Raw genomic sequence first — 22,884 nt, 5'->3', positions numbered from 1 at the left:
ACTTTACTCGTGCAATATATTGTCATGTGTTTGCCTCCCTCTCTCACACTCTCTCTGCTGCAAGAAGATGAGGAGATGTTTGACCCACACAAAAAAGATGGGGAGATAGATATCAAGATCATCATTTCATCTCAGATATCAGATATTGCATTGTCCCAACTTCTGTCTGTTTGCATGTTCCCCAAACCCTGGTCTCAGTAAAGACATGATGGCCTTTCCTTATTTAGAAGCACATAATTTGGGCACTCCAAGCAAAACAAGGTAAAAAATAAAAATAAAAATAAATCAATGGGGTTTTTTCTTTTGGGTGGTGAAAAGGCAATAAATAAATTAAAGACTGACTGTGAATTGTGGTGATGGGGGAATTTGGAGATTGAAATGAGGCCAGTAAAAAGGTGTGTAGAGAAGAAGAAGGTAAAGAAAATGGACATGTGGGTGTGAAGGACAGAACCTACCAAAGTGTATGTTTTTGTGAAAGATGAGGGCATGGGATAAAGTAATAAGGCTAGTCGGCGCACGTCACCATCCCCACCCATTCAATTTCATGCCCACCCCTTGTTTCTTTCTTTCTCCATTCATTATATTTTTTTTCAAAATAAAAATTACTGTTCTTTTTCATAAAAGGTTTCTTATGGAATAGCTAGATATTGGGTTGGGCTGGTCTAGGACCTGATTGGGATATTGTGCAACTTCTCAGTAAGAGAGAGAGTTGGGCTGGTCTAGCACCATATTGCAATTTTGGGATTAGATGTGGCAAAGCCAACCTCTTTGTAATTTGGAAAATCTCTACGGAATCCAGAACCAGAATTGTGTGCTCCATTGAAACTGAAAATGGACTGCAACAGGATATATGCTATTTAATTTAGAACAGCAGCTAAGGAGCTTGATTAGAATGAACTCGGAGAGAGAGAGTATAAAAAATATTGCAATATGGTGCTATACTCTTTAAATAAAAAATATATTTAAAAAGTATAACCGTGCGACTATACGTCTTCAATAAAAATATATATTTAAAATACGTAGCCTTTAAATATGCGAACAAGTTGAACAAGCTAGCAAAATGAAAAGGAAAAAAGGAATATTCGAATCCCTCTCTTCAATATCGCTTATATTAAATAAATATAAAAAAAATAATAGTCCGTCAGAATGTCTCCATATTTTGGTCTAATTATCTTTTTAGGTCTAAGCCGTTGTGGTCTTAAGAGTGTTTAGACCCACTGAGCAAATTAATCTGACTTTCTGTCAGAGTAAATTAGTGGTTATTTATTCATATTTTCAAAATCTCTTGACCACCTAACACATACCATTTTAAAAGTGGGACATTTTTGCTTCTTTTTTTTCCCCAAAAAAGAGAAGGTTTCCTCTCTCTAGATTCAGTTTGAAAGCTTGACTATTTGTGAATATTCCAAACTGCAAACACCAAAGTCCTTTAAATTCGGTCCAACCAGAACCAGCTGCTTGAGCACAGAAACTCAAATAAAATTCCCAAAAACTTATTCTATATGTTTTGTATATTTTATATGTTTTTGATGCAATGGGTCTGGAAGCTGGTGGGTCAATGGTTGACTGGCTGGCCGTCTGCTGACCGTGGTTTTCTAATTTTTGTGAATGTTTATGTATGGGCTTCTCTCTTCCTTTTTGGGCTTTCAATATTATTTTTGTGAGCTTATGCTGTTATTTTGTGAGTATACGTACTCGTTTGTTATTGCTTATTTGGAGTGATAAATTATTTAAAAAAAAATTTAGAAAGCCAGCCTGTTCGGTCAACTATGAGAAAATTATTTATTGTTAAAAATTACTATGAGAGAAAGATATAATGAAAAGTAGTTAATAAAGTGATTTCATTTTCTGATTATGCAAAAATCAGTTTCGAAAAAGCGCTGGATTTAATTATTATGCGGCAATCATTTTCTGATTATGCAGAAATCAATACTAACAACACTTTTAACAAAAAATTTATCAAACGCCAAACTACTTTCTCTCTCAGTAAATCTGACAGCGATTATTTTCACAACACAATAATGTCAAACTGACCCTAAGCAATAGTCTAAATTAGAGCTTACACGGTTATAAATAAAGAAATTTGTGCAGTAGTAATGAAGTTTTAGACTTTGATTTAGTCGGGCAATAGAGGATTAGCAAAATCATTTTTTTTTATTCAACAAATAATTAAAGGCAAGAAGCAAACAAACAGAAAAGGTTATCAAAATCCAAATTAAAAAGACATAATGATTTGGTCGATAATTAAATTTTGTTGCCTCACTACTCACGTTGTTGTTGTTGTCCTTGATCATCATCATGTTCTTGCTTTGTCCATGTCTATATATTCCCATCTTTTCCTCTTAAAGTTTTCCTACAGACTGGGTCATAATCATATTCTTATAATTCCTCAAACTCATTTTCTTTTACTCCAAGACAAAATTAAACGATAAAGATTTGAAATCAAATGGGGCTATGTCTCCTCCACTCATTCTTTTAAACCCACTATGCACCTTTTTGTCGCCTAAATTATTCCTATTTTCACATGGAAAAATGTATTTTTGTACGTATATATTGAATAAATAGTATAATTAAGTAGAAGGTTGTATTGTAGACTAGGTCAGTTAGCCAAGGCAATTGCCAATCTCACTCAAGTTGAATCTTCCTTCTCGTATATTAGGATAGTTTACAATATCAGTTTCTTTAAAAAAAAAATGGAAAAAAAAAGGAGTGTTGTTGTAACTTGTATCATAAATAGGCTCATAGTAAAAACGTGGAATGAATAGGTTGTCTTTGTCCGCATAGCGGCCAGACAACATGTTCATGTACATAGAACAAATTTCATTTTCTTTCGAGTAAAAAACATTTATATCTGTCATTTCTGCAGAAGCATCCTTAAGCTGCAATGATCCAGTTTGCGTGGCTAAGAAATCTTGTCCAAGATAGTTAATTGCGGAGTTAATGTAGTTTGGTCTAATATTATATTACAAAATGAGAGACTTAATTAGGCACGACATCTCAGTCCAGTCATTTCTCATGTAAACCTCTCATGCTTTGCAAATGACACCTACCTAATTCCAGTAACCTGCTACATTAATTTATTATTTTCGGCCTGCATACTTATACCTATTTTAATAAATTAAATACATCATATACATATATATGGTTCACAATAAACCTAAGGGGCTTAATTAAATTGAGGAATCAGTGTGACACAATAAATTTAATGGTTGGATATTTGACACAAACATTTGGTATAAATGAAGTGAATTCATCCTTGAATGTATTGTCTGTGACGTATCATTCAATTTAAATCTCTTAGATGAGTACAATATACAAACGCATACAGAGTTTGTTGGCTCTCCAACTTTTTCTTAACCCCTCTTTAAACAGTAATCAAACGAAATTAGAACCGTAAGCTCCAAGTATAGGTTTCATCATCAGCCACGTACTTGATCTGAAATTAGCATGATGTTGATTGTGATGACATAGATATAAAGCTGATGGGTTTATATATATATATACATGCATATATGGTGTAAAAAGTTACACTTGCGTACAACTATAAGCTCCAAAAAAACACTGTTTCTTTATTATAATCTTATCACGTAGGGGGAGGAAGGTTCCTCCATCTTTCCTCACGAATGCGTTAAACAAGATCAGTATCATAAAGTGTTCTTTATGTGCATCGAGTATAGTTCATTGCTGAAGCCTGTGCCATGTCATCATTTGTGGATTATGCAAACTTGACCATGGCTTAATTAGTCACTAATACAGTAAAGACTCTATTGATATATATTATATACTATTTTCTATTCTAAACAAAAACAATTGTGCATATACATATAATATTATCATCAGGTGCATTAATCAAAACGGTCTGTTTCGGGTTGGAAAATGTGTTTTTACTAACTACCTTATTGTAACTCCCAAAGGTCACTAAAAGTAAATTTTTAGGAAAGATATTGGGTAAATGATAATTACGTTGATAACAATGTCGAAATTAACCATACATTACATACATGTACGAGTGGAATGCCCTTGTAGAAGCAGGTTTTACAATATGATTTATTACTTTCCTTGTGTATCAAGAGAGAAAAATAGATAATCTTATTTCATTAGCATTAATTATACGTTAAATTTTCAAGCACATTGGGCTATTGGGGCATAGCTCAGTTAGTTGAGCTGATCTTCCACCTTTACTTATGTGGGCAGAATTCGAAATCTTGAGACACCCAATAAATTTTTGTATAAACCCCCTTCTCCCAATCGTTTGTACTAAAATAAATTTGTTAAGTACATTGGTTTATTCAAATGTTTAGTATAAGTCATGTATAATATACATTGATTAGTATCCATCTAACAACATATATATATAACTTTCTAGGTTGGGTACTTCAATATGGTATCTTAAGATGAATATAACACTATAAAAAATAGCATGGTATATATATTTAAATATTGTGTGCTTTGTAAGGTAGAGAAATTAGGGAGAGATTACAAAGGAAGACCGCTCTCTAATCATGGATAAGGAACTAGATATAAAAATTTATAAAAAAGAAAAGAAAAGGGAAACCGTGTTTAATTAACGTTAAACAAGAAGAATAAATTTGCAGCCGGCTTAACAGAAAGCTTCTCTCAGCAAAGCTCTAAGACTTTTCCCCCACAACACCTTCGCTCCAAAGTTCCAAAACTCTCATAGACAATACCTATGTCTTGTGCTTGTCTCCTGTCCACCACCTCCACCAACACCACCTCTCTATAAACAACTCCCTAATTAATTTCCTATTCCATCCCAATCATATATATCCAAAGAAACCAAAACTTGAAGAAAAGAAAAAATTAGCTACAGGAATTCTTCAAGCTTCCCTAGCTATGGAACATCATAATCATCAAGATTCAAAGAGCTCTAGCACTGATGAAGAAGCTGATCAACGATCCGATGCGAACGATGGTGTGGGCACCGGGCGGTCCTATGAGTGTGTGTTCTGCAAGAGAGGGTTCACAACAGCGCAGGCCTTGGGTGGACACATGAATATCCACCGCAGAGAGAGAGCGCCCAGGACCAGGCCTAGCTCAGCTCCTAATCTGAGTTCATCCATCAGCAAATCAGTAGATGATCATAACCATCCGGGTTTGAGATCCTACCGTGAGATTCAAAGCTACCCTCCACATTATTCAACGGCTCCTGATCATGATCAGGTGGTGGTAGATCACCATGTGAACTATAGAACATTTATGCCGGCACCTACGGGATCATGGGTTGTGAGGCCTTCTCCACATGCAAATTATGTTAGTGAAGAGGACTTGTGTGCAAGAAATTATATTCCAAGGCACCGGAATCTGTTGACAGATGATCATCGGGATTGGAGATCGGGGAGCAGTTTGAGCTTGGGAATTGGCAGGCCATCGCATGATTTAGACAACAACAAAGACAGAGTGGCTAATGGTGCAGGCAGTGATGAAGAATTGGATTTGGAGCTTCGACTTGGTCACGATCCCTTGTATAATATCAAAGATTAATTGAGAGAGCGCAATTAGATTTTATTACTTCATATATTTTGTACAGTTATGAATTAATCTGTACATTTTTTTTCTTCATATATATATATATATATATGTATGTTTCTTTTGTGATGGGAAAGAAAGAGAAGTTATTAGAATATCTCAAATATATCCCAATTAAAGAACAGTTCTGTGTGTTTTCCAAGCCTGTTTTTCATGGCAATCAATTTAGTCTTGGCTGCTGGTTTAAAGGCTGGGAGAAGGAGCTATAGCAAATAAATAAGGTATATTTTGCTTCTTCCATCTCCATAGCTAGCCAGCTAGCCCTAATTTTTGTTAGGGTTCTGTGAGATGTTTTCGTATATATATGCAATACATGTCTTCTTCTTCTTCCCTCCATTGTATTTCTTAGCTCCAAGCTTTGCTTATAAAAAGGGATTGGGATGGAATTTTTCTAGTTATTTCAGAATTTCATAATCAATTAGCTTGAATGCTATTGCTTACTAATTCACCTATAAATCAGTTTTGTTTTTCTTTTCTTTTGAGAAATGGAATTAACGATCGACGACACCGGAACTCCAGCAAGGAAGCTTTAGCCTAATTCATTGTTCAAGTACATGTCACCCCATTTTCACCATATATTTATCAGGTGAGCTCTGAGTTTTTTTATTGAACTTATATGCTAATTCATTGTGTATATGTATATACATATATATTTACATCTTCTTCATTCGTATCGCTTTCTGTTAAGATCCTAGCTAGCCAATTGTGTGTGTGAGTGCACGTTTACACATAAAGACATCTTGGGGGGTAAAACATCCATAATTAAACAGGAAAATGTTTCCAAGTTAACTGATTTCAAGATGGTAAACCAATCAGCAGTCTTAAATAAAGTAGTTACCCTAAAGGAATGATATCAAAGTCTGAACGTATAGTCGTCCTATTAGGGTTTTCAACTGGACTTTAGCTTCACTCTCCTCTACAGTACACTAATCAGTTTTCGATATGAAAGTTGGGGATCAAATCGGAAACTTGGCACTGTTTCAGAGTGCAGAATATTTCACTTGATCAATTGCAAGAAGCATGCTTGCTCCAATAGATAATGGTTCTCTTCATTTTATAAAAGCCTATATGTTTGCATGAAATAATATAAAATCTGTACAATAACAAAGATTGTTAACCAGTAAGAATTTTGTAGCATTTTCGATCGTTACAAGAATGCCCCCTTAGCCTAGATGTTATATATGAAATCTCCAGAGTTTGAAGTTGGCCGGATTATATATAACACGGCAGAATTAGCTGCTGCTGGTGATCCCTGCAGCAATAGTATTCGCATGCATTTAGTTATATTATATATATGTTCTTTATAGTGCGAATTATTGTTCCTATATTGAAAAGTTGAGAAACTTTGTAAATGATTTATAACGATCGAGTTGGACCACTCACTCTTTTTCTAATTGAATTTGAAGTTGGAACCTCTACTTTTTCATGTATGTATGACATGATTATCATGTTCGTACTTTACAAGTAATATTCTTGTGCGATATTGTACCAATTATACTTTTCTTTCTATTTTTGGTTGAGAAGAAAGAATGAAGCAATTGTAAATATTGGATGCTGGATATTAATTAAATATTCTACATGATCAGCTAGCCAGCATATATAAAGAGAAACCTGACTTGATCAAACGGAAGTTGAAGATTTTTCTGCATGCAGGCCATGGGGGCAATGGAGACGAATGGGTCACACATGTTCTACGTTAAAGCAAAGAGTACCAAGCCTGCAGTAAAGGGCTAACTAGCTTGGTCTTTGATACAGCTGGACATTGATACTTTTGATACTTTTTTATTATTTATATTTCTTTTGTTTGTATTTCTCCGTTTTGAGTTGATTACATGAAGAATTATTATTATTATTATTTTTAATACGGGTAATAGTCTAAACTACAAAAAGGGAGTTTCTCACACACCTACTAGTTTGCAAATTAAGACCCTCTTTTGCTAAGCTAGACCCCATTGACGAAGATCTTTTTAATTAAACCAATATTGTCCTAAACAAATATGCAAAGTTGGCAACAATCAACTGCATATTTGTACTTTGGTTATATCTTAAAAGTTCAAGTATTAATTGACTTGGGTGCTTGCAAGAACTGAAATCAATGGCCATGGCCTAAACACTTCCACCCGACGACCACTTCTTTTACCATAATCTGATTGGGAAGTTCAATTCTGACTCGTACAAAAATAATATTTTCCCTTTGCTTTGAAGTGCCTCACGACACGAGGTATAATTTCTGATCACAATGAACAGTTGGCCAACTTGATATAGAAACCCATTTGGCAATGCCATACAATTAGGCAACGGCATATAAAGCTAGGTTTCAAAACAATTGTTTCAACCTCAATTTTGTGCCTAAATTACAAGCTTCGTTTACCTCTGCAGTTAACCTCTGGCTTGGCTTTGGCTTGGGGTGGGGGTTGATAAGGCGGTTCAGGCATTTAACTCCTCTATTTCATACATTTAAATATAAACATACCAGAATATCTTACAAGCACAAGGTAAACATTGATTACAGTCAAGAGCAAGGTCTTCCATATTCAACTTAAAACTAGTGGCTGTATCCAATCCATCATGGATCAGTTACCTAGTGAGATAGTATATAACTAGGAAAATGACAACAAAAGATGCCACTAGTGTAAACATTCTCTGGCTTGACTTCGTCTCGAAAACCTGAACAAAATGAAAACATGCCATGAATCAGATGGGCACCCTTGGAATGATAAACGAAGGAACGGACCCGATAATTTCAGAAAAGAGAAGGATAAATTTGGAAAGGTAAACAATAGCCTGGCAGATAGCACACATACCATCTTAAACTTGTCCATTGTACCAGATAGCACTCCCCTTGATGAATCCATATCATTTCCCTGAATTAGACAACGTACATAATAATAAACCATATAAAACAAGATAAAGTATAGCCTGGCAGGAAAAATGTGAACTATAGAGAAAAGGATGTATTAGCTGCAGCATATGTACCATTCTGTCCAACATGTGATTATGACTCTCCACCTCCTCATGTATATCACCAGACAACTGTTTGAAAGAAATGGATTAGGAATAGACAACAAGATATAAAAGTCTATGGGACTAGAACTACAAAACATCAGTGGGCATCTTTAAGCAATAGTTTGCCAAATCTAGCTTATAACTTTACAGACAACACTAGAGGATTCTGAGACAATCATTATGTTTAACAGGGGATGTTTTCTTAACATTGAAAAACAAGGAAGCCAAGGACTCATGGAATCCCTCATTCCTATTAGAAATATTTCATGGTTGCTGTATTTGTTTACCATTAAAGCAAAGGTAAACATCAATAAATTATGCAAGAAGATTTTAACCAAGAACCATACTACAAAATTCAAAAGCTACATTTTTCCTTCTCAACCTATTCAAACATTTGGAAGAAGCATACACTAACTAGACAACAACACAAAATGTTATAGATATTGTGACCTAAAATCATAGGTATCAAAGGCAGTTGGGAACTGCCACAATCACAATTGCAGTGTGACTTTCAAGTTTCCAGGCATTACAAGACAAGGGGGCTTACTCTCTTCAGCAAATTGACTCTATCTTGCAATCCGTCCACTGCTCTTTCATTATCATGTTCATCAATTTCATGGGAGTAGGAAGCCGAGGCCCTGATGCCACCCTCCTCAATGCCATCAAAAAGAGCAACTTTGTTGCCACGGTAGTCCCTGGGTATAAAGAGGTTTCATTGTACTGTCAGAATGATCAGTAAACATACCATAAACAACATATATTTCCTTCAAATGAAACATGGGAAAAATCCAGATAATCTAACAAAAGCTTCAGTAATTAAAGAGGTAACAGTATCCATCAAACCATTTTCTCATCAAATTATTGTAAACACATCCCAAATAGGCAATAGCATGTCCAATGCATACCCAATAGGAAAAAGATCCCAATGATTTGTGATGTCCCACATAAATCTCATTTTAGTTTTGTAAAATAGAAAGCAATTCATTACGTCATCCAAAACAGCCTAAACATGACTTAATAGAAGCACCGACTGACCCAAGCATCAAACACCTAACGCAAACATGATCCGGAGTCAAATGGGATTTCAAGTTTAGTGAAAAAAACAACCAAATTAGATACCATCCCTCGCAGCGTCAAGACAGAGAAGAATTCTCCATGTTTATCACTCAGTTAGTATACTCAGTACACACACCAAACAGCCAGAAGCCATAGAGAAAACCATACTTTATACACAGATCTCAATAGGAATGAACCAGGTAAATATGTTTTAGAATCTTCTGCAACCAAAGCAAAAGAAAAATTACAAAGCACCGAATCAATCGGATTCGCATTAGGATCTTAATGAGCTAACCTTCGAGCATTCATGGCTCACAAGAACCAGAACAATTCAACCCTATCGCTGCTTCTTTGATCTTTGAATTTTGAGCTACTGTAAACCAATTTGAACTTTTCAAAAGAAAATCTAAAACCAAAAATAAGATAGATGAAATGAGCCGAGGATTGAGGGGGTGAGAGGAATTCAGATCTGAGAGATTGGGAGCGAAGAAACGTACCGTTTGGAGGGAAGCCGAGGAGTTTTCCCTGCGGAGTAAGAAAGAGGGGAAATGAAAGTGAGTCGCCGGGATTTATATTCTGAAGGACTGATCTCGCGGGGGAAGAAAGTTTTACGTCTGTGGACCCCAATAGGATGGATGAACTTGGATAAGAATTGAAATGTTTTTTTACTGTGTTTTATCTTGTTACTCTTCCTACTGCCAGTAACAGTAAATGAGTAAAAGAGTTTTTACATTTGGCATGTTTACTAACACATTGGTGTTGAAATAATTCCAATTTATTGTTTTCCATATGTTTACTTATACGTACGGAATTAAAAAAACTCATGAAAATTCTGTGGTAAAATTCATGATCAAATATTCTAAAAATTATAAATTATATCAATTATGGAGAATAATTTATCCGATTCTTATTTATTATTTTTAAATTAAGTTCCTCAATTCAGAACTTCCCACCTTCTTTGTAAGTAAACATGCAGCTTTGTCTGTTAAGTAATTTTACAATTCAAAGCTCAAAATAAAATGTTTATTGAATTTTTTTGAAATGTTAAATTTATTTTCTTCTTGTTGGGTTGGGCTGGGCCGCTCTGTTTTGTTTGCGTTATTGGGCTGGGCTGCCCGCCCTTTTCGACACGTCATCGTCTTCTTCAATTAGGGGCATGAGCATCTGGTTCCGGTCAGACTGAGAGACAAACAAAAACCCTAAGCCTTAAAAAAGGTGGAGCTTGTTGACATACGCATATCTGAAGCGCCATCAAGCTCAAAGCTTACAGCGCGAGCTCATGGGTTCACTGAATGAAGACGGCACCACGACCAGCTTTGAGTCATCACCGGAGATGGTGAAGTTTCTCTGCGACCGATTGCTCGACCCGACCCAGCCCATCTCGGAGCGCTTCAGAGCCTTGTTCTCTCTCCGCAACCTCAAAGGCCCTGGCCCTCGCAACGCACTCATTACCGGTTCGTTTGTTTAGTTGTATGCACATGTTTCTATTATAGTGGCAGAGCCAATTTGCTTTCAATTTCAGGACTTGTTCATTCACTCTTATTGGGTTTTTCATTTCTAGCAAAGGGTTCTTGTTTACTGTTTCATTAGTAGTTTCTAAGTACTTCTTTTGATTTTCAAAGCAAAATTTCAGTTTTCTCCTTGAGCTAAACTAGTAGTTTGAATGAACATCATTGACTGATCAGCCTCTGCATTAGTTATAATATTTTTTATGTGATAGAATGAACATGGCTGTTCTAAACTGAGGACATTGATGTTTAGATGTTTAATTCGTAGAGGGCATTATGCTGCACTTCCAGCATTACAATTTTGAATGCTAGGAAATGGGTTGGAAGTGACCATGATATATGTGGTTGTTTTTGTTTTTTTTTTCCTTTCCCTGGAAACTATTATCGGAATAATCCTCATCTGGTTTTCCTTTCATCTATCATTGTAATTGCTATATGGATGTGTGCTTTCCTCTGCAGCAACAAGAGATTCTTCTAATTTGTTGGCGCATGAGGCTGCATTTGCATTGGGTCAAATGCAAGATGCGGATGCAATCCCTGCTTTGGTAGCGGTTCTCAATGATCTCTCTTTGCATCCCATAGTTCGTCATGAGGTGAGTAGTTTATGTCACCTTAATCGACTTATATATATATATATATATATATATATAAATTTTGGCGAATCTGCTTATGTTCTTCATCTTCTTATAATATGTCTAAGTCTTCTGATTGCCTTGGTGTAGGCAGCAGAAGCTCTTGGTGCAATTGGTTTAGAGAGCAATGTTCCTCTTTTAGAGAATAGTCTGGCTTTAGATCCAGCTCAGGAGGTAAAAGAAACTTGTGCGTTGGCCCTTAATCGAATAGAGCAGTTGAAGGATTCTGGTAATCAATCCTTGGATGAAAAGTCACCTTTTATGTCAGTTGATCCTGCTGCACCAGCTACTTCTTCTTCTTCTGTAAATCAGCTAAGGTGAGCCTGGTTATCGTCCCTGGCTTAGATTTTCTTCCACTCATGCTAGTTTGTTAGATATCTGACTCGTGTTATTCATTTTAAGGGAAGTTCTTCTGGATGAAAAGAAAAACATGTATGAGCGCTATGCAGCTTTATTTGCTCTGCGGAATAATAGTGGAGATGAAGCTGTTTCCGCTATAGTTGATTCTTTGGGTTCAAAAAGTGCCCTCTTGCGTCATGAGGTTTGTTTATTATCTAATCTAATCATATACTGAGAAGTTATAAACTTAGACTACTCCACCCTCATGGATTTTTTACAAGGATTCTTTAAAGGTTGATGTTTCTAATTGCTTTTGGAGCAATGGACACCCGTGCAAAACTAGCATGTTTTACACTGCTTAACTGTCTTAAATTTGTTTTCACCAGTGGGTGTCATTTAACCTTCATATATTCTTTGCTGTGGTTTTCAGGTTGCTTATGTGTTAGGACAATTGCAAAACAAAGATGCTTCAGCCGCTCTTTCCAACATACTTATGGATAGAAATGAGCACCCAATGGTTAGACATGAAGCTGCTGAAGCTCTGGGTTCCATTGCAGGTATGACTGCTTGGTATTTGTCTAATTGTGTTCTCCAAGCATACCTATCTGTATATAGAGTAGTAGCTGATAGGTGGATTTTCTGCTACCTTCTTGTGTGCCTGTCATATGAGGTGGCAGGCAATGTACTTGATGTGAGATTGTTATATAGCATCTGAACCTCAAATATTTTGAGTTTTGGGTTATTTGATTGAGTTGCTGCTTTGTGTGTAGACGACCAAAGTGTATCACTTCTCGAGGAATTCGCAAAGGACCCTGAGCCTATCGTGTCACAGAGTTGTGAAGTTGCTCTAAGCATGCTGGAATTTGAAAGATCAGGAAAATCCTTTGAGGTATGCATATATCAAAATATGGTTTCAAACCAATCAGACTCTTAACATATCATCAGGAAAATGACTGAAGTCTCTGTGTTATGTGCAGTACCTCTTCATGCAAGCTCCTCCAGTGCAATAGATATGAACACTTAGTTTCCGTCTCCGGTGCATTTCATCCATACACCAAACTTTGAAGCCCCAATGCAGACTCAGACAGTTCATCAAAGTTGTGCAAGCATGAAGTTTGGGAGAAAGGAAGGAACAAAGTTTTTGCTTGCTCGAATTAACCTGTATTTTTTATGTCATGGCTACCCTAATACATGGCTACAGAGTTGTTAACTTATGATTGGATGATTATCGAAGTATTATTTTATGGAATTTGTATAATGTATACCAAAATAGTCTTATGTTCCCTTTTATTTGTGGATAAATATTGGCCCTGCAACTTCATATGCCACCAATTTCGGATTAAACAAATTTCCCAAGAGACATGTCGACCTGAATTTACTTTTCCTTTTTTATTATTTTGGGTAAACTGACTTGTTTCCAAAAGCTTCTTTACGCGTTCAAAAAGAAAAAAAGAAAAAGGAAAAGGAAAGCTTCTGTTTTTTTTTGGTCGGATAAAAAGGAAAGCTTCTTAAGCAAGGACGTTCAAAATAACCTAGTACAGATATGGGCCGGGTCGGATCCGTCAAAATATGTGGATGCTAAGCAAGCACCTTCTTAAGAAAGCTTCTTAAAGCTAGACAGACAGCAAGCGACAAGCAGCCCGCGGAGCTCCGAGTGTCAGTGGTAAAAGAAAGTTCAATACCAGTCAGTCTCACTTCCCAGAGAGAGAGAAGACAGATAGAGAGAATGGCGAACCCTCAGCCCCCGAAGCCATGGAAGGTGGAGTATGCCAAGTCGTCGAGATCATCATGCAAGACCTGTAAATCCCCCATTGAGAAAGAGAAGCTTCGCCTTGGCAAGATGGTCACGGCCACCCAATTCGACGGCTTCATGCCTGTACTGTCCTCTCTCTCTCTCTCTCTCTCTCTCTCTCTCTCTCTCTCTTACCACCCTCATTTCACTTCCACTGTATTGTCATTTGTCACTATTATCACCCAAACGATAACACAAGAAAGTCAAGAAAGATTGCAAGAAACCCTGTTATTTTTGCTATACTTTCACACCTCTTAGCTGGAAACATCGATTATGTGTTGATTTTAATTTCTAACGCATGGGTTTGGTTTCTTTGTATATTCTGCTACATTTTCATTTAGCTTGCCTTTTTGTTAGTACAAAGTTGGGACCTTTATTCGTCCAAAAAAAAAATCAGGACCTTTATGTTGGTCTTTTCACATTGTTTAGCATTCTTGGGTTCTGTAATTGGATTATAAGAAACGCTTTCTGATGTTTGCTTGAACGGAAAAGTTTTTTTTGGGACAAGTTTTGCAGCTCTAGTGTAAAGTCGAAGTCTTGTTCAAAACATAATCAAGAAGAATATTCTCTAGAAAGAAGATTCCTAAAATCTGCAAAACAGCAGAAATTTTCTTCTGCTTAAAAACTTCTCCTTTTTCCCCTTGAATAAAATGGTGCTTTATGAATTTACATTGCTGTACTTGTGTTTTCTTCATCAGCCTTCTTATTTTCTCAGCACCTTTCCCCAAAAAGTACTACATGTATAAATGTTTGGCTTGTTTTTGTTTTCTGAATCAGATGTGGAACCATGCTGATTGCATAATGAAGAAAGCAAAGCAGATAAAATCGTATGTATTATTCCCATATTTATCATTTTTCCGTTGAGTGAAGTGGATGAATGCAGTGATTAACTGATACGCCTGTGTCTTGCATCTAGAACCGATGATGTTGAAGGCCTAGAGCTCCTTCGTTGGGAAGATCAGAAGGAAATTAGAAATTATGTACAAAGTGGTGGACCCCCAGATACAATAACAACAGCAACAACAACAAGCAAGATCAGTAGTGGTATTGAAGTTTCACCAACTTCTCGTGCTACTTGCAAGAGCTGCAGCCAAAAGATTTTAAAAGCAGAGGTTGGTAATTGTTTATCTCTATCTTTTATATGCTCAGTAAGTACATTTTTGTATTAGTTGGGTTTGGTAGATTTCTTTGGATCTATGGTGTGAGAAATGAAATCTGTAAATCAAAAGTAAGTTTTCAATTTTGATAACGATGAATTGAAACCATTTTTCTTTCGGGTGGCACACTAGTGTATGATTGAACACGTTCAAGACAAGAAAGCTGAAACTTGTTGAGTTACCAGCCGAAGTGTCTTCCTAGCATCCTCTCTCTCTCTCTCTCTCTCTCTCTCTCTCTCTCTCTCTCTCTCTCTCTCTCTCTCTCATGTCTGCCCAGACACACCACAACAATATTCTATGGTTCTGTGGCAAGCTTTAGTCCCAATTTATAAAGAAAATGTTAGCTTATTTTAATAGAAATGTATATTATCATTGTATATAAGATACAACATCTTTCTCCAATTCTAGTTCATAAAGCATAATTGAAGTTGACTACTCTGCATGATTGCTTTTTATTCCATTTTAAGGTCCGTATATCAACCAAGCCTGAAGGTCAAGGACCCAGGGGCCTGGCATGGCACCATGCCAACTGTTTCATGGAATTATCACCATCCACCGAAGTGGAGAAGTTGTCTGGATGGGAGACCCTCCCAGTTGCTGATCAGGCAGCTGTACGTGCCTTGGTTAAGAAGGTTCCTTCTAATGCAAGAGGTGGTATGAAGTTCATTTTGTTTTTATTGTAGGTTGTTTCTATGCAGTAATAAGCAGTTATCTATTGTTTGTCAGTCGCTATTGTTTTTCCTCTTATAGTAGTCATCCTTTCAGGCAAGAAAACTGAGGAACAAGAGGATAAAGAATTTCTGCAACAGTCAACGTCTAACACTGTCACAAAACGAAGAAAAGATAGTGGTCGTGATCAGAAGTCAAAAGTTGCTAGGTCGGAAGGAGATGTGTCAACGAACAGGGATGTGTCCGTGAGGGATGCTACTGATCTGGAGAGTAAACTGGAGGCCCAATCTAAAGAGCTGTGGGCACTGAAAGATGATCTTAAAAAGCATGTGACGACTGCTGAGTTGCGTGAAATGCTTGAAGCAAATGTTCAAGATTCAACAGGATCAGAGCTTGATTTGCGTGAGCGCTGGTAATATTATCTATGTTCTAGCTGTGGAAATTGCGTTACTTTTGTCTTTTTTTTCCTCCCTTTAGGTTCATTTTTTCAATTTTATTTTTGTAAATTTCACTTTTTCAAACTGGCGTTTCGTTATTATTTTTAAATTTTGTTTCTCCATAAATGCTTTTATACATTTGTCTTGTTTTGTAGTGGATTGCGTAGAATAATCTTGTTGAATGTTGTTGCTTGATTTGTTCAGTATGCTTGAATTCGATCTACTAATTGTCCTTAGCTGATTATCATCTGTAAGTGGATCACTAGTTTTTCATCTAAATAACTTGAGTTTGATTAACTCTTTATTGTTGTACATGTTTAGCGCTGATGGAATGATGTTTGGAGCACTTAGTAGATGCCCAATCTGTTCTGGTTTTCTTCGTTATTCTGGGGGCATGTACCGGTGCCATGGCTACATATCAGAGTGGAGTAAGTGTTCTTACTCTACTGAGGAACCTGAACGCCTTGAATGGACGTGGAAAGTCCCAGAAGATACAGACAATCAATATCTTAATAAGGTATTTAATTACAACTTATGTCCTGTATGTAGGGATCCAAGTTATGGCTTAAGTTATTATTGTTTTTTGTTTTTTATTTTGCAGTGGTTTAAATCACAAAAGGTTGAGAAACCTGTGCGGATACTGCCTCCATCAACACCTAACAAACCTTCTGGAAGTCAAGCTTTCAATGGCCAATCTCAGTCATCTAACAGTGCAAGCTTGGCAGATTTGAAAGTTGCTTTTCGTGGATTACCAAAAGAATCCATGGCATGATCATTTGTTCCTTTTATGTGTATTTAATTCGTAGTATCTGTGGAAATTTTTTTTCTGCACTTTCACTTCGGTCTATCAATTTCATTAAGGGTGATTGTGCAGGAAGAATGGAGTAGACAAATTGAGGGTGTAGCTGGACTGGTTCATTCGAAGATCAAGAAAGGCATGTGCTTTTCTTGCACATAATTTGATTTAGTGCCTTGCCTTCTTTGGGTTATAGCTGTATCTATTGACTTAAAGATGCATAACATTAGTTATTTTGTTAAACAAATTAAAGTGCAGATACTAATTGCTTAGTTGTGAGTGGAGCTCTTGATGATAAGGATGCTGAGATGAGAAAAGCAAGGTTAAGATGCTATCAAATTGCCGGTCTTGACTCTTGAGTGTATTTCTACCTTGGTTTTTGACTGGGATAAGTTGCATTTTCAGGAGAATGAAATTACCAATTGTTAGGGAGGATTATCTGGTTGATTGCTTTAAAAAACAGAAGAAGCTTCCATTTGATCTGTACAAAGTTGAAGTTGTTGGTGTAGCCTCTAGCATGGTCACTGTCAAAGTGAAAGGCCGAAGTGCTGTTCATGAATCTTCTGGTCTGCAAGATACATGTCATATACTTGAGGATGAGAAAAGCATCTACAATACGACCTTAAGCATGTCTGATTTATCAACTGGTGTTAACAGGTGCATTTGGTTTGTTCTATCTTTCTTGTTAATCAATTTTTCTGGAATTGATCTTGTTGTTTTCCACATCAATTGGCACTACTCATTTCTTGAACTTAAGTTGCTAGTATCGTTTCTTGCCTCGGATCCTCATGCATTGCCCATCATGTTTTAAGATAAACTATTAGAGCAAATCCTTGTGGAAGTAGTCCCTTGAATTTGCAGTTTACTTCTGAACTTAAGTTCCGATGAAAGCATTATTGTGTACTTATCAATTTTTTTCTTCTCTAAAGGGATAAAATCATTATTCTACAGTATTGGAAGTTAAACTTTTCTGTATTAGTTTACCCATCACTTGCAGTTAGTTTTGCTTTTAAAATAAGTATTCGGAACTCCTATTAGGGCCTATTACTTCTCAATATACTTGTAGTTAGTTGGGCCTTTTCTTTTGATAATGTTTGTTATAAATTCTGATTTCTAACTCTTTCTTGCTGTCTCCCTTTTCTATTTAGTTACTACATTCTCCAAATTATACAAGATGATAAGAGTTCAGACTGCTATGTGTTTCGTAAATGGGGACGAGTGGGGAATGATAAAATTGGAGGTAACAAACTGGAAGATATGTCGAAATCAGATGCGATCTGTGAATTTAAACGTTTGTTCCTTGAGAAGACTGGGAATTCGTGGGAAGCATGGGAGCAAAAACAAAATTTTCAGAAGCAACCTGGCAGATTCTTTCCATTGGATATTGTACTGCTTATTCTTTTATTTCTTTTATAATTATCCTCAAATGTGAAGGACCCATCCTTGGTGGTGAATCCTTGTTTCTGTATTTTCTTTTTCTTAAAGTTTATTTGATTAAAAATTGGAATTTGTAGGATTATGGGGTTAACAAACAGGTTTCCAAGAAAAATCAGAACAATGCAGCCAGCAAACTAGCTCCTCCTTTAGCAGAATTGATGAAGATGCTTTTCAATGTTGAAACATACAGGTTAAAAAAATTTAGTTTCAACATTTGTTTCTCTCTCTCTCTTCCTTTTTTTTTTTATCTATCATATGAGTTGTATGTCTATGAGACTAAGTCTTAAGTTTTGCAGAGCTGCCATGATGGAATTTGAGATAAATATGTCAGAAATGCCACTTGGGAAATTGAGTAAAAGCAATATCCAAAAGGGTAAATATTGATAAGAGAATCTCTTCAATTTTCTGTAGAGTTCAGATATCAAACTGTTCTATTTTCAAGTTTAATGTTTAGTAGTTTGCATAATAAAGTCTTTTGCCCTTTCCTCCAGTCCTTATTTTCCTTTTCTGATCTCTTTGTTCAGGGTTTGAAGCATTAACGGAAATACAGAATCTGTTGAATAGTAATGGCCATGCTCCTTCCATGAAAGAGAGCTTGATTGTAGATGCAAGCAATCGATTTTTCACTGTGATACCTTCCATACATCCACATGTTATTAGAGATGAGGATGATTTTAAGTCAAAGGTACATAAGGATCTGTGTGGTTACATCTTTCATGTTTTTGCACATTCTCAAGCTCACAGTTTCCTTCACGCCTTTCCATTATTGGAAGATGGTTTTTCTGAACCTATATGTAATATGCATGAATTTAAATGATTTATTTTTGGGTTTTTTTTTTGGTTGATGATGCCAATCTCTCCTTAACGGATTGCTTATATTACTATTTATGTTAGGGCTCATTAATTTTTTTTACCAGAGGGATTGAAATATTAATTTTTCATGATGCTAAAGTTTGACATATTTAAAGACGTTGATGCTAAAGTTACTGCTGTAATGAGAGATTGCAACTGATTTTGGCAAGTCTGCATAGTTACAACTTACAAGCAAGGCATAAGATGTTTATACAGCTTTTTTGTATCCTTGGCAGGTGAAAATGCTAGAAGCTCTCCAGGACATTGAAATTGCTTCCAGATTAGTTGGTTTTGATGCTGATACCGATGACTCCCTTGATGAGAAGTATAGGAAGCTCCGGTGTGATATTGATCCAATTCCTCATGATAGTGAAGATTTTCAGTTGATTAAAAAATATCTTCTTACTACTCATGCCCCTACACATACGGTGGGTTTGCATCTTGATACCTTGAGTTCCGAGCATACTATGTTGGTGACCTTTTCTATATACTCAACATTTAATGTCAATTGATATATTTTTCTAAATCTTGTGTCTGGCTTTCTATGATAATATCAGGATTGGAGCCTTGAGCTTGAAGAAGTTTTTGCTCTTGAAAGGGAAGGGGAATTTGATAAATTTGCTCCCTATCGGAAAAAGCTTAACAACAGAATGCTTCTTTGGCATGGTTAGTTTCGCTGCCTATGAACTTCATATAATTATTTTTGTGTGCTGTGAGATGGGAACGACTATAGTTCCTTGAAATCTTTCGTAAAATCTACTACTAAATGTATTAGGACCTATAATCAAGAGTAGAAATAGAACTAATAATTTTATACTCCCAGGTTCTCGGTTTACAAATTTTGTGGGCATACTTAGCCAAGGACTGAGAATAGCTCCTCCTGAAGCTCCTGCTACTGGTTATATGGTTCTCTCTCTCTCTCTCTCTCTCTCTCTCTCTCTCTCTCTCTCTCTCTCTCTCTCTCTCTCTCTCTCTCTCTACGCATTTATGTCTATCTGTGTATTATGTATTGTGTGCCTCTGCGTGTACACAGTTGTAGTGTCTATGCTTTTTCTGCAAGACTAAAAGCATAAACATTTCGCATTACAGTTTGGCAAGGGGATTTACTTTGCTGACCTTGTCAGTAAGAGTGCTCAGTATTGCTATACAGACAAGAAGAATCCTGTGGGCCTCATGCTTCTAAGTGAAGTTGCCTTGGGGGAGGTCCATGAGCTCAAGAAGGCTACGGTGAGGACATTTTCCATTATCTTTTTATGTGCTTTGATTGTGTGTTTTGAATATTCTAATTGTAGTTTGACAGTGTTTGCCCGCTCATTTGAACTAGTGGTATATACTTGTCATGTATAACTTCAGTGAAGTATGTGGAGGCTCTTGTGCACCCTAAAAGTTTGTAGTTTTGGTGTGTGTAGACAAAAAATAATCCCATACAGATACATCAAACCTGCCATTTCTGCTGTGACTTTTGCCCATCTAACTTATTTGTATGCTACTATCCTCTAGTATATGGACAAACCTCCTAAAGGAAAGCACTCTACAAAGGGGCTTGGCAAGAAAATACCTCAGGAGTCGGAGTATGTAAAATGGAAGGACGATGTCATCGTGCCTTGTGGAAAACCAGTGCCATCAAATATCAAGGCCTCTGAGCTAATGTATAACGAGTACATTGTTTATGATAAAGCTCAAGTAAGTTCTAAGCTTTGTTCTTGTTGGTCATTACCACTTGTGACTCTATTTTTTCACTTGTTTTGGAGACATATAGTAACTTAACTGGGTGTTGACATCTATGAACAGGTTAAGATGCAATTCCTGTTGAAGGTGAGGTTTCATCACAAGAGGTGAGGGAGACATAATGGTGTCCAGTATTTTGGCCCTGGTGTACAGTGTGGTGGTGTGCTCAGAAACTTGCACGATGTTTCTCTGTTCTGGGTTTTGAATGTTCATATCAATAAAATCTATTTTGGGGATTGTGTGAGATCTTTTAACTTTTGCTTCTGGCATTGTAGATAATGTTTTTCCAGTAATGGAATCAAACCCTTTTGCTCTCTCTTGTGGCTATATAATGCACTTCTTTTTTTATTTTTTGTCAATCAACCCTTTTGTATATATATAGGAAACATAAATAGGGATGATTTTAAATCATCCCCAACTGGGCCAAAAGTTTTCTGTAAGTTGGTTTTGTTCTGAACCCTCTAATAAAGAAGATGAAGAAATGGATAAAGGTGGTGTTTCTCTTTTTTTCCTTTTTTAAGGTCATCCAAAGCTACGAGTGAAAGAAAATTATGTAACCGATTGTGCCTGCGTTAAACCAGGGATGAACTGAAAGGTGTTTGTTGGTTCTAAAGTCTTCTCGATATGGGATCTTGGAGGCAGCTATGCATGTGTGCCATGTGCTTGATGATGATCCAAATTTGACTCCAAATAAATGTAGCTAAGCTGCAAACGTCATGTGTGAACGGATAGGATTTTTTTTTTCTTCTTTTTTTCAATATTCAATTACTGCCGATCGTTCGTGTGATCTGGTGGTAAGAGCTGGCAAATAAGCTATGCATGCAGCAGCAGAGCTGAGCTAAGCTAAGAATGGTGAATCTGTGATATGGGAATGTAACTTTTGGTACAAACAGCCATTTTCCTTTGTTAGAATGACGAGCCCTACTCATGGAGTTGAGCCTTCTTCTGGCCTTTTCTGACATAGCCCAGCATTTTTATATATGCACCCAAAGGAGGTGGCAGGTCTTCTTGCTCTGTTCTCTACAGCTGGTCAACAATAACTCTGACTCTCTGAGGCACCTGTCCTATGATTTCATCCGTTCGTTGCATTTACCCCTTGCACAAATCTGGTCATATACTTGGACTGACCAAGTTCCATTTGGGGTTGGTCATGTCATTTATATCACTTAGACTAGTTGCTAATTGAACTGGTTTTTCTTTCCTAATTAACAAAGGACTGCAGCAACTGGGATGAATTAACAAACAATAATACTAGAAAACCGCAAAGGACCACTAGTGTAGTGGTTTGAAGTAATTGCTCATAACAAGAAAGGTCTTGGATTTTAGGATTTTAGTCCTAACATCCGTGTGGTGTGTGTGAGTTTATTAATATTATTGCCCCTCTCAATATGAAAGATCCTACAGAAAAATTTACTAGAAAATCAATCTTTTTTTTAGGTACATTAAACGAAGAGAGATTCGAACACTTAAACTACAAATCCATTGCATAAAAAAAAACCAACTTATTACACCAAGTTTTGGTTAGCAACTGATACAGAAGTTTCTTGTTTGGTGTAAGTAAATAAGGTCCAGAATATGAAATACTGCTTTGCAGTACTTGTGGTTGTCGTTGAGGCCAGTAAAGTGAGTGAAGCAAGCAAACAAATGTGCATTTAATTTGTGATAGATGTCTGGAGAAAACGATGGCGTTATAGTAAACCACTTTTAAGACTTTTGAGTTGGCTTCTCTTTTGTCTGATGTGATAAATGGTGGCATGTATAACGCACGAGAAAAGCACAAACTGCAACTAACTCCATAATCATCTTCTACACTTGAAAAAGCTCAATGAAACCTTCATCTCCAAGAGAGCACCAGTCCCATCATCATTTTCTGATCTCATCTCATCTGACAAAACCCAATTTCCAAAACCTCAAGCAAACTGCAACGC

The 22,884-nt window shown here is 36.6% G+C and overlaps 4 protein-coding genes across 6 annotated transcripts; 3 read left to right on the top strand and 1 right to left on the bottom strand.

Moving 5' to 3' along the window:
* On the top strand, nt 4,375–5,938 carry LOC18768630 (probable transcriptional regulator RABBIT EARS). The gene has a single exon (XM_007199905.2). The coding sequence runs from the start codon at nt 4,855–4,857 to the stop codon at nt 5,500–5,502; it is 648 nt and encodes a 215-aa protein (XP_007199967.1). The 5' UTR covers nt 4,375–4,854; the 3' UTR covers nt 5,503–5,938.
* On the bottom strand, nt 7,974–10,221 carry LOC18768037 (bet1-like SNARE 1-1). Of its 2 annotated transcripts, none has more exons than XM_007200564.2 (6): nt 10,107–10,221; nt 9,905–9,982; nt 9,101–9,248; nt 8,524–8,580; nt 8,352–8,411; nt 7,974–8,214 (listed from the first exon to the last, which is right to left on the bottom strand). In XM_007200564.2, the coding sequence occupies exons 2-6, from the start codon at nt 9,916–9,918 to the stop codon at nt 8,125–8,127; spliced, it is 369 nt and encodes a 122-aa protein (XP_007200626.1). In that variant the 5' UTR covers nt 9,919–9,982; nt 10,107–10,221; the 3' UTR covers nt 7,974–8,124. The 2 variants fall into 2 exon arrangements, with proteins under 2 accessions (XP_007200626.1, XP_020425930.1); XM_020570341.1 differs by having other exon boundaries at nt 9,905–10,015; nt 10,107–10,205.
* Nucleotides 10,721–13,436, top strand: LOC18768946 (deoxyhypusine hydroxylase-B). The gene is made up of 7 exons (XM_007201757.2): nt 10,721–11,063; nt 11,577–11,710; nt 11,840–12,066; nt 12,152–12,290; nt 12,519–12,645; nt 12,859–12,977; nt 13,066–13,436. Exons 1-7 carry the CDS (start codon nt 10,889–10,891, stop codon nt 13,096–13,098), a joined length of 954 nt encoding a protein of 317 aa, XP_007201819.1. The 5' UTR covers nt 10,721–10,888; the 3' UTR covers nt 13,099–13,436.
* On the top strand, nt 13,647–21,304 carry LOC18768654 (poly [ADP-ribose] polymerase 1). Of its 2 annotated transcripts, none has more exons than XM_020570338.1 (20): nt 13,647–13,964; nt 14,658–14,707; nt 14,797–14,992; nt 15,505–15,691; nt 15,803–16,118; nt 16,465–16,660; nt 16,745–16,909; nt 17,018–17,078; nt 17,198–17,261; nt 17,345–17,596; nt 18,088–18,325; nt 18,454–18,566; nt 18,673–18,749; nt 18,901–19,061; nt 19,465–19,656; nt 19,786–19,894; nt 20,052–20,134; nt 20,318–20,455; nt 20,729–20,911; nt 21,020–21,304. In XM_020570338.1, the coding sequence occupies exons 1-20, from the start codon at nt 13,815–13,817 to the stop codon at nt 21,065–21,067; spliced, it is 2,979 nt and encodes a 992-aa protein (XP_020425927.1). In that variant the 5' UTR covers nt 13,647–13,814; the 3' UTR covers nt 21,068–21,304. The 2 variants fall into 2 exon arrangements, with proteins under 2 accessions (XP_020425927.1, XP_020425928.1); XM_020570339.1 differs by having other exon boundaries at nt 13,648–13,964; nt 15,505–15,688.

Source organism: Prunus persica, chromosome G8 (assembly GCF_000346465.2).
Source record: "Prunus persica cultivar Lovell chromosome G8, Prunus_persica_NCBIv2, whole genome shotgun sequence".
In the NCBI taxonomy this organism is placed as follows: domain Eukaryota; kingdom Viridiplantae; phylum Streptophyta; class Magnoliopsida; order Rosales; family Rosaceae; genus Prunus; species Prunus persica.
This window is presented reverse-complemented; position numbering and strand designations above follow the sequence as displayed.

Excerpts from the sequence above, each read along its gene's own strand:
- LOC18768630 (XM_007199905.2), top strand. The coding sequence starts at position 4,855 with ATGGAACATCATAATCATCAAGATTCAAAGAGCTCTAGCACTGATGAA.
- LOC18768037 (XM_007200564.2), bottom strand. Across the intron at positions 8,412-8,523 it reads ATCACATGTTGGACAGAATG|GGAAATGATATGGATTCATC; the intron begins GTACATATGCTG and ends TGTCTAATTCAG. Across the intron at positions 8,215-8,351 it reads CAATGGACAAGTTTAAGATG|GTTTTCGAGACGAAGTCAAG; the intron begins GTATGTGTGCTA and ends CATTTTGTTCAG.
- LOC18768946 (XM_007201757.2), top strand. The coding sequence starts at position 10,889 with ATGGGTTCACTGAATGAAGACGGCACCACGACCAGCTTTGAGTCATCA. Across the intron at positions 12,067-12,151 it reads TCTTCTGTAAATCAGCTAAG|GGAAGTTCTTCTGGATGAAA; the intron begins GTGAGCCTGGTT and ends ATTCATTTTAAG. Across the intron at positions 12,646-12,858 it reads AGCTCTGGGTTCCATTGCAG|ACGACCAAAGTGTATCACTT; the intron begins GTATGACTGCTT and ends CTTTGTGTGTAG.
- LOC18768654 (XM_020570338.1), top strand. The coding sequence starts at position 13,815 with ATGGCGAACCCTCAGCCCCCGAAGCCATGGAAGGTGGAGTATGCCAAG. Across the intron at positions 14,993-15,504 it reads AAAAGATTTTAAAAGCAGAG|GTCCGTATATCAACCAAGCC; the intron begins GTTGGTAATTGT and ends TTCCATTTTAAG. Across the intron at positions 16,661-16,744 it reads ACAATCAATATCTTAATAAG|TGGTTTAAATCACAAAAGGT; the intron begins GTATTTAATTAC and ends TTTATTTTGCAG.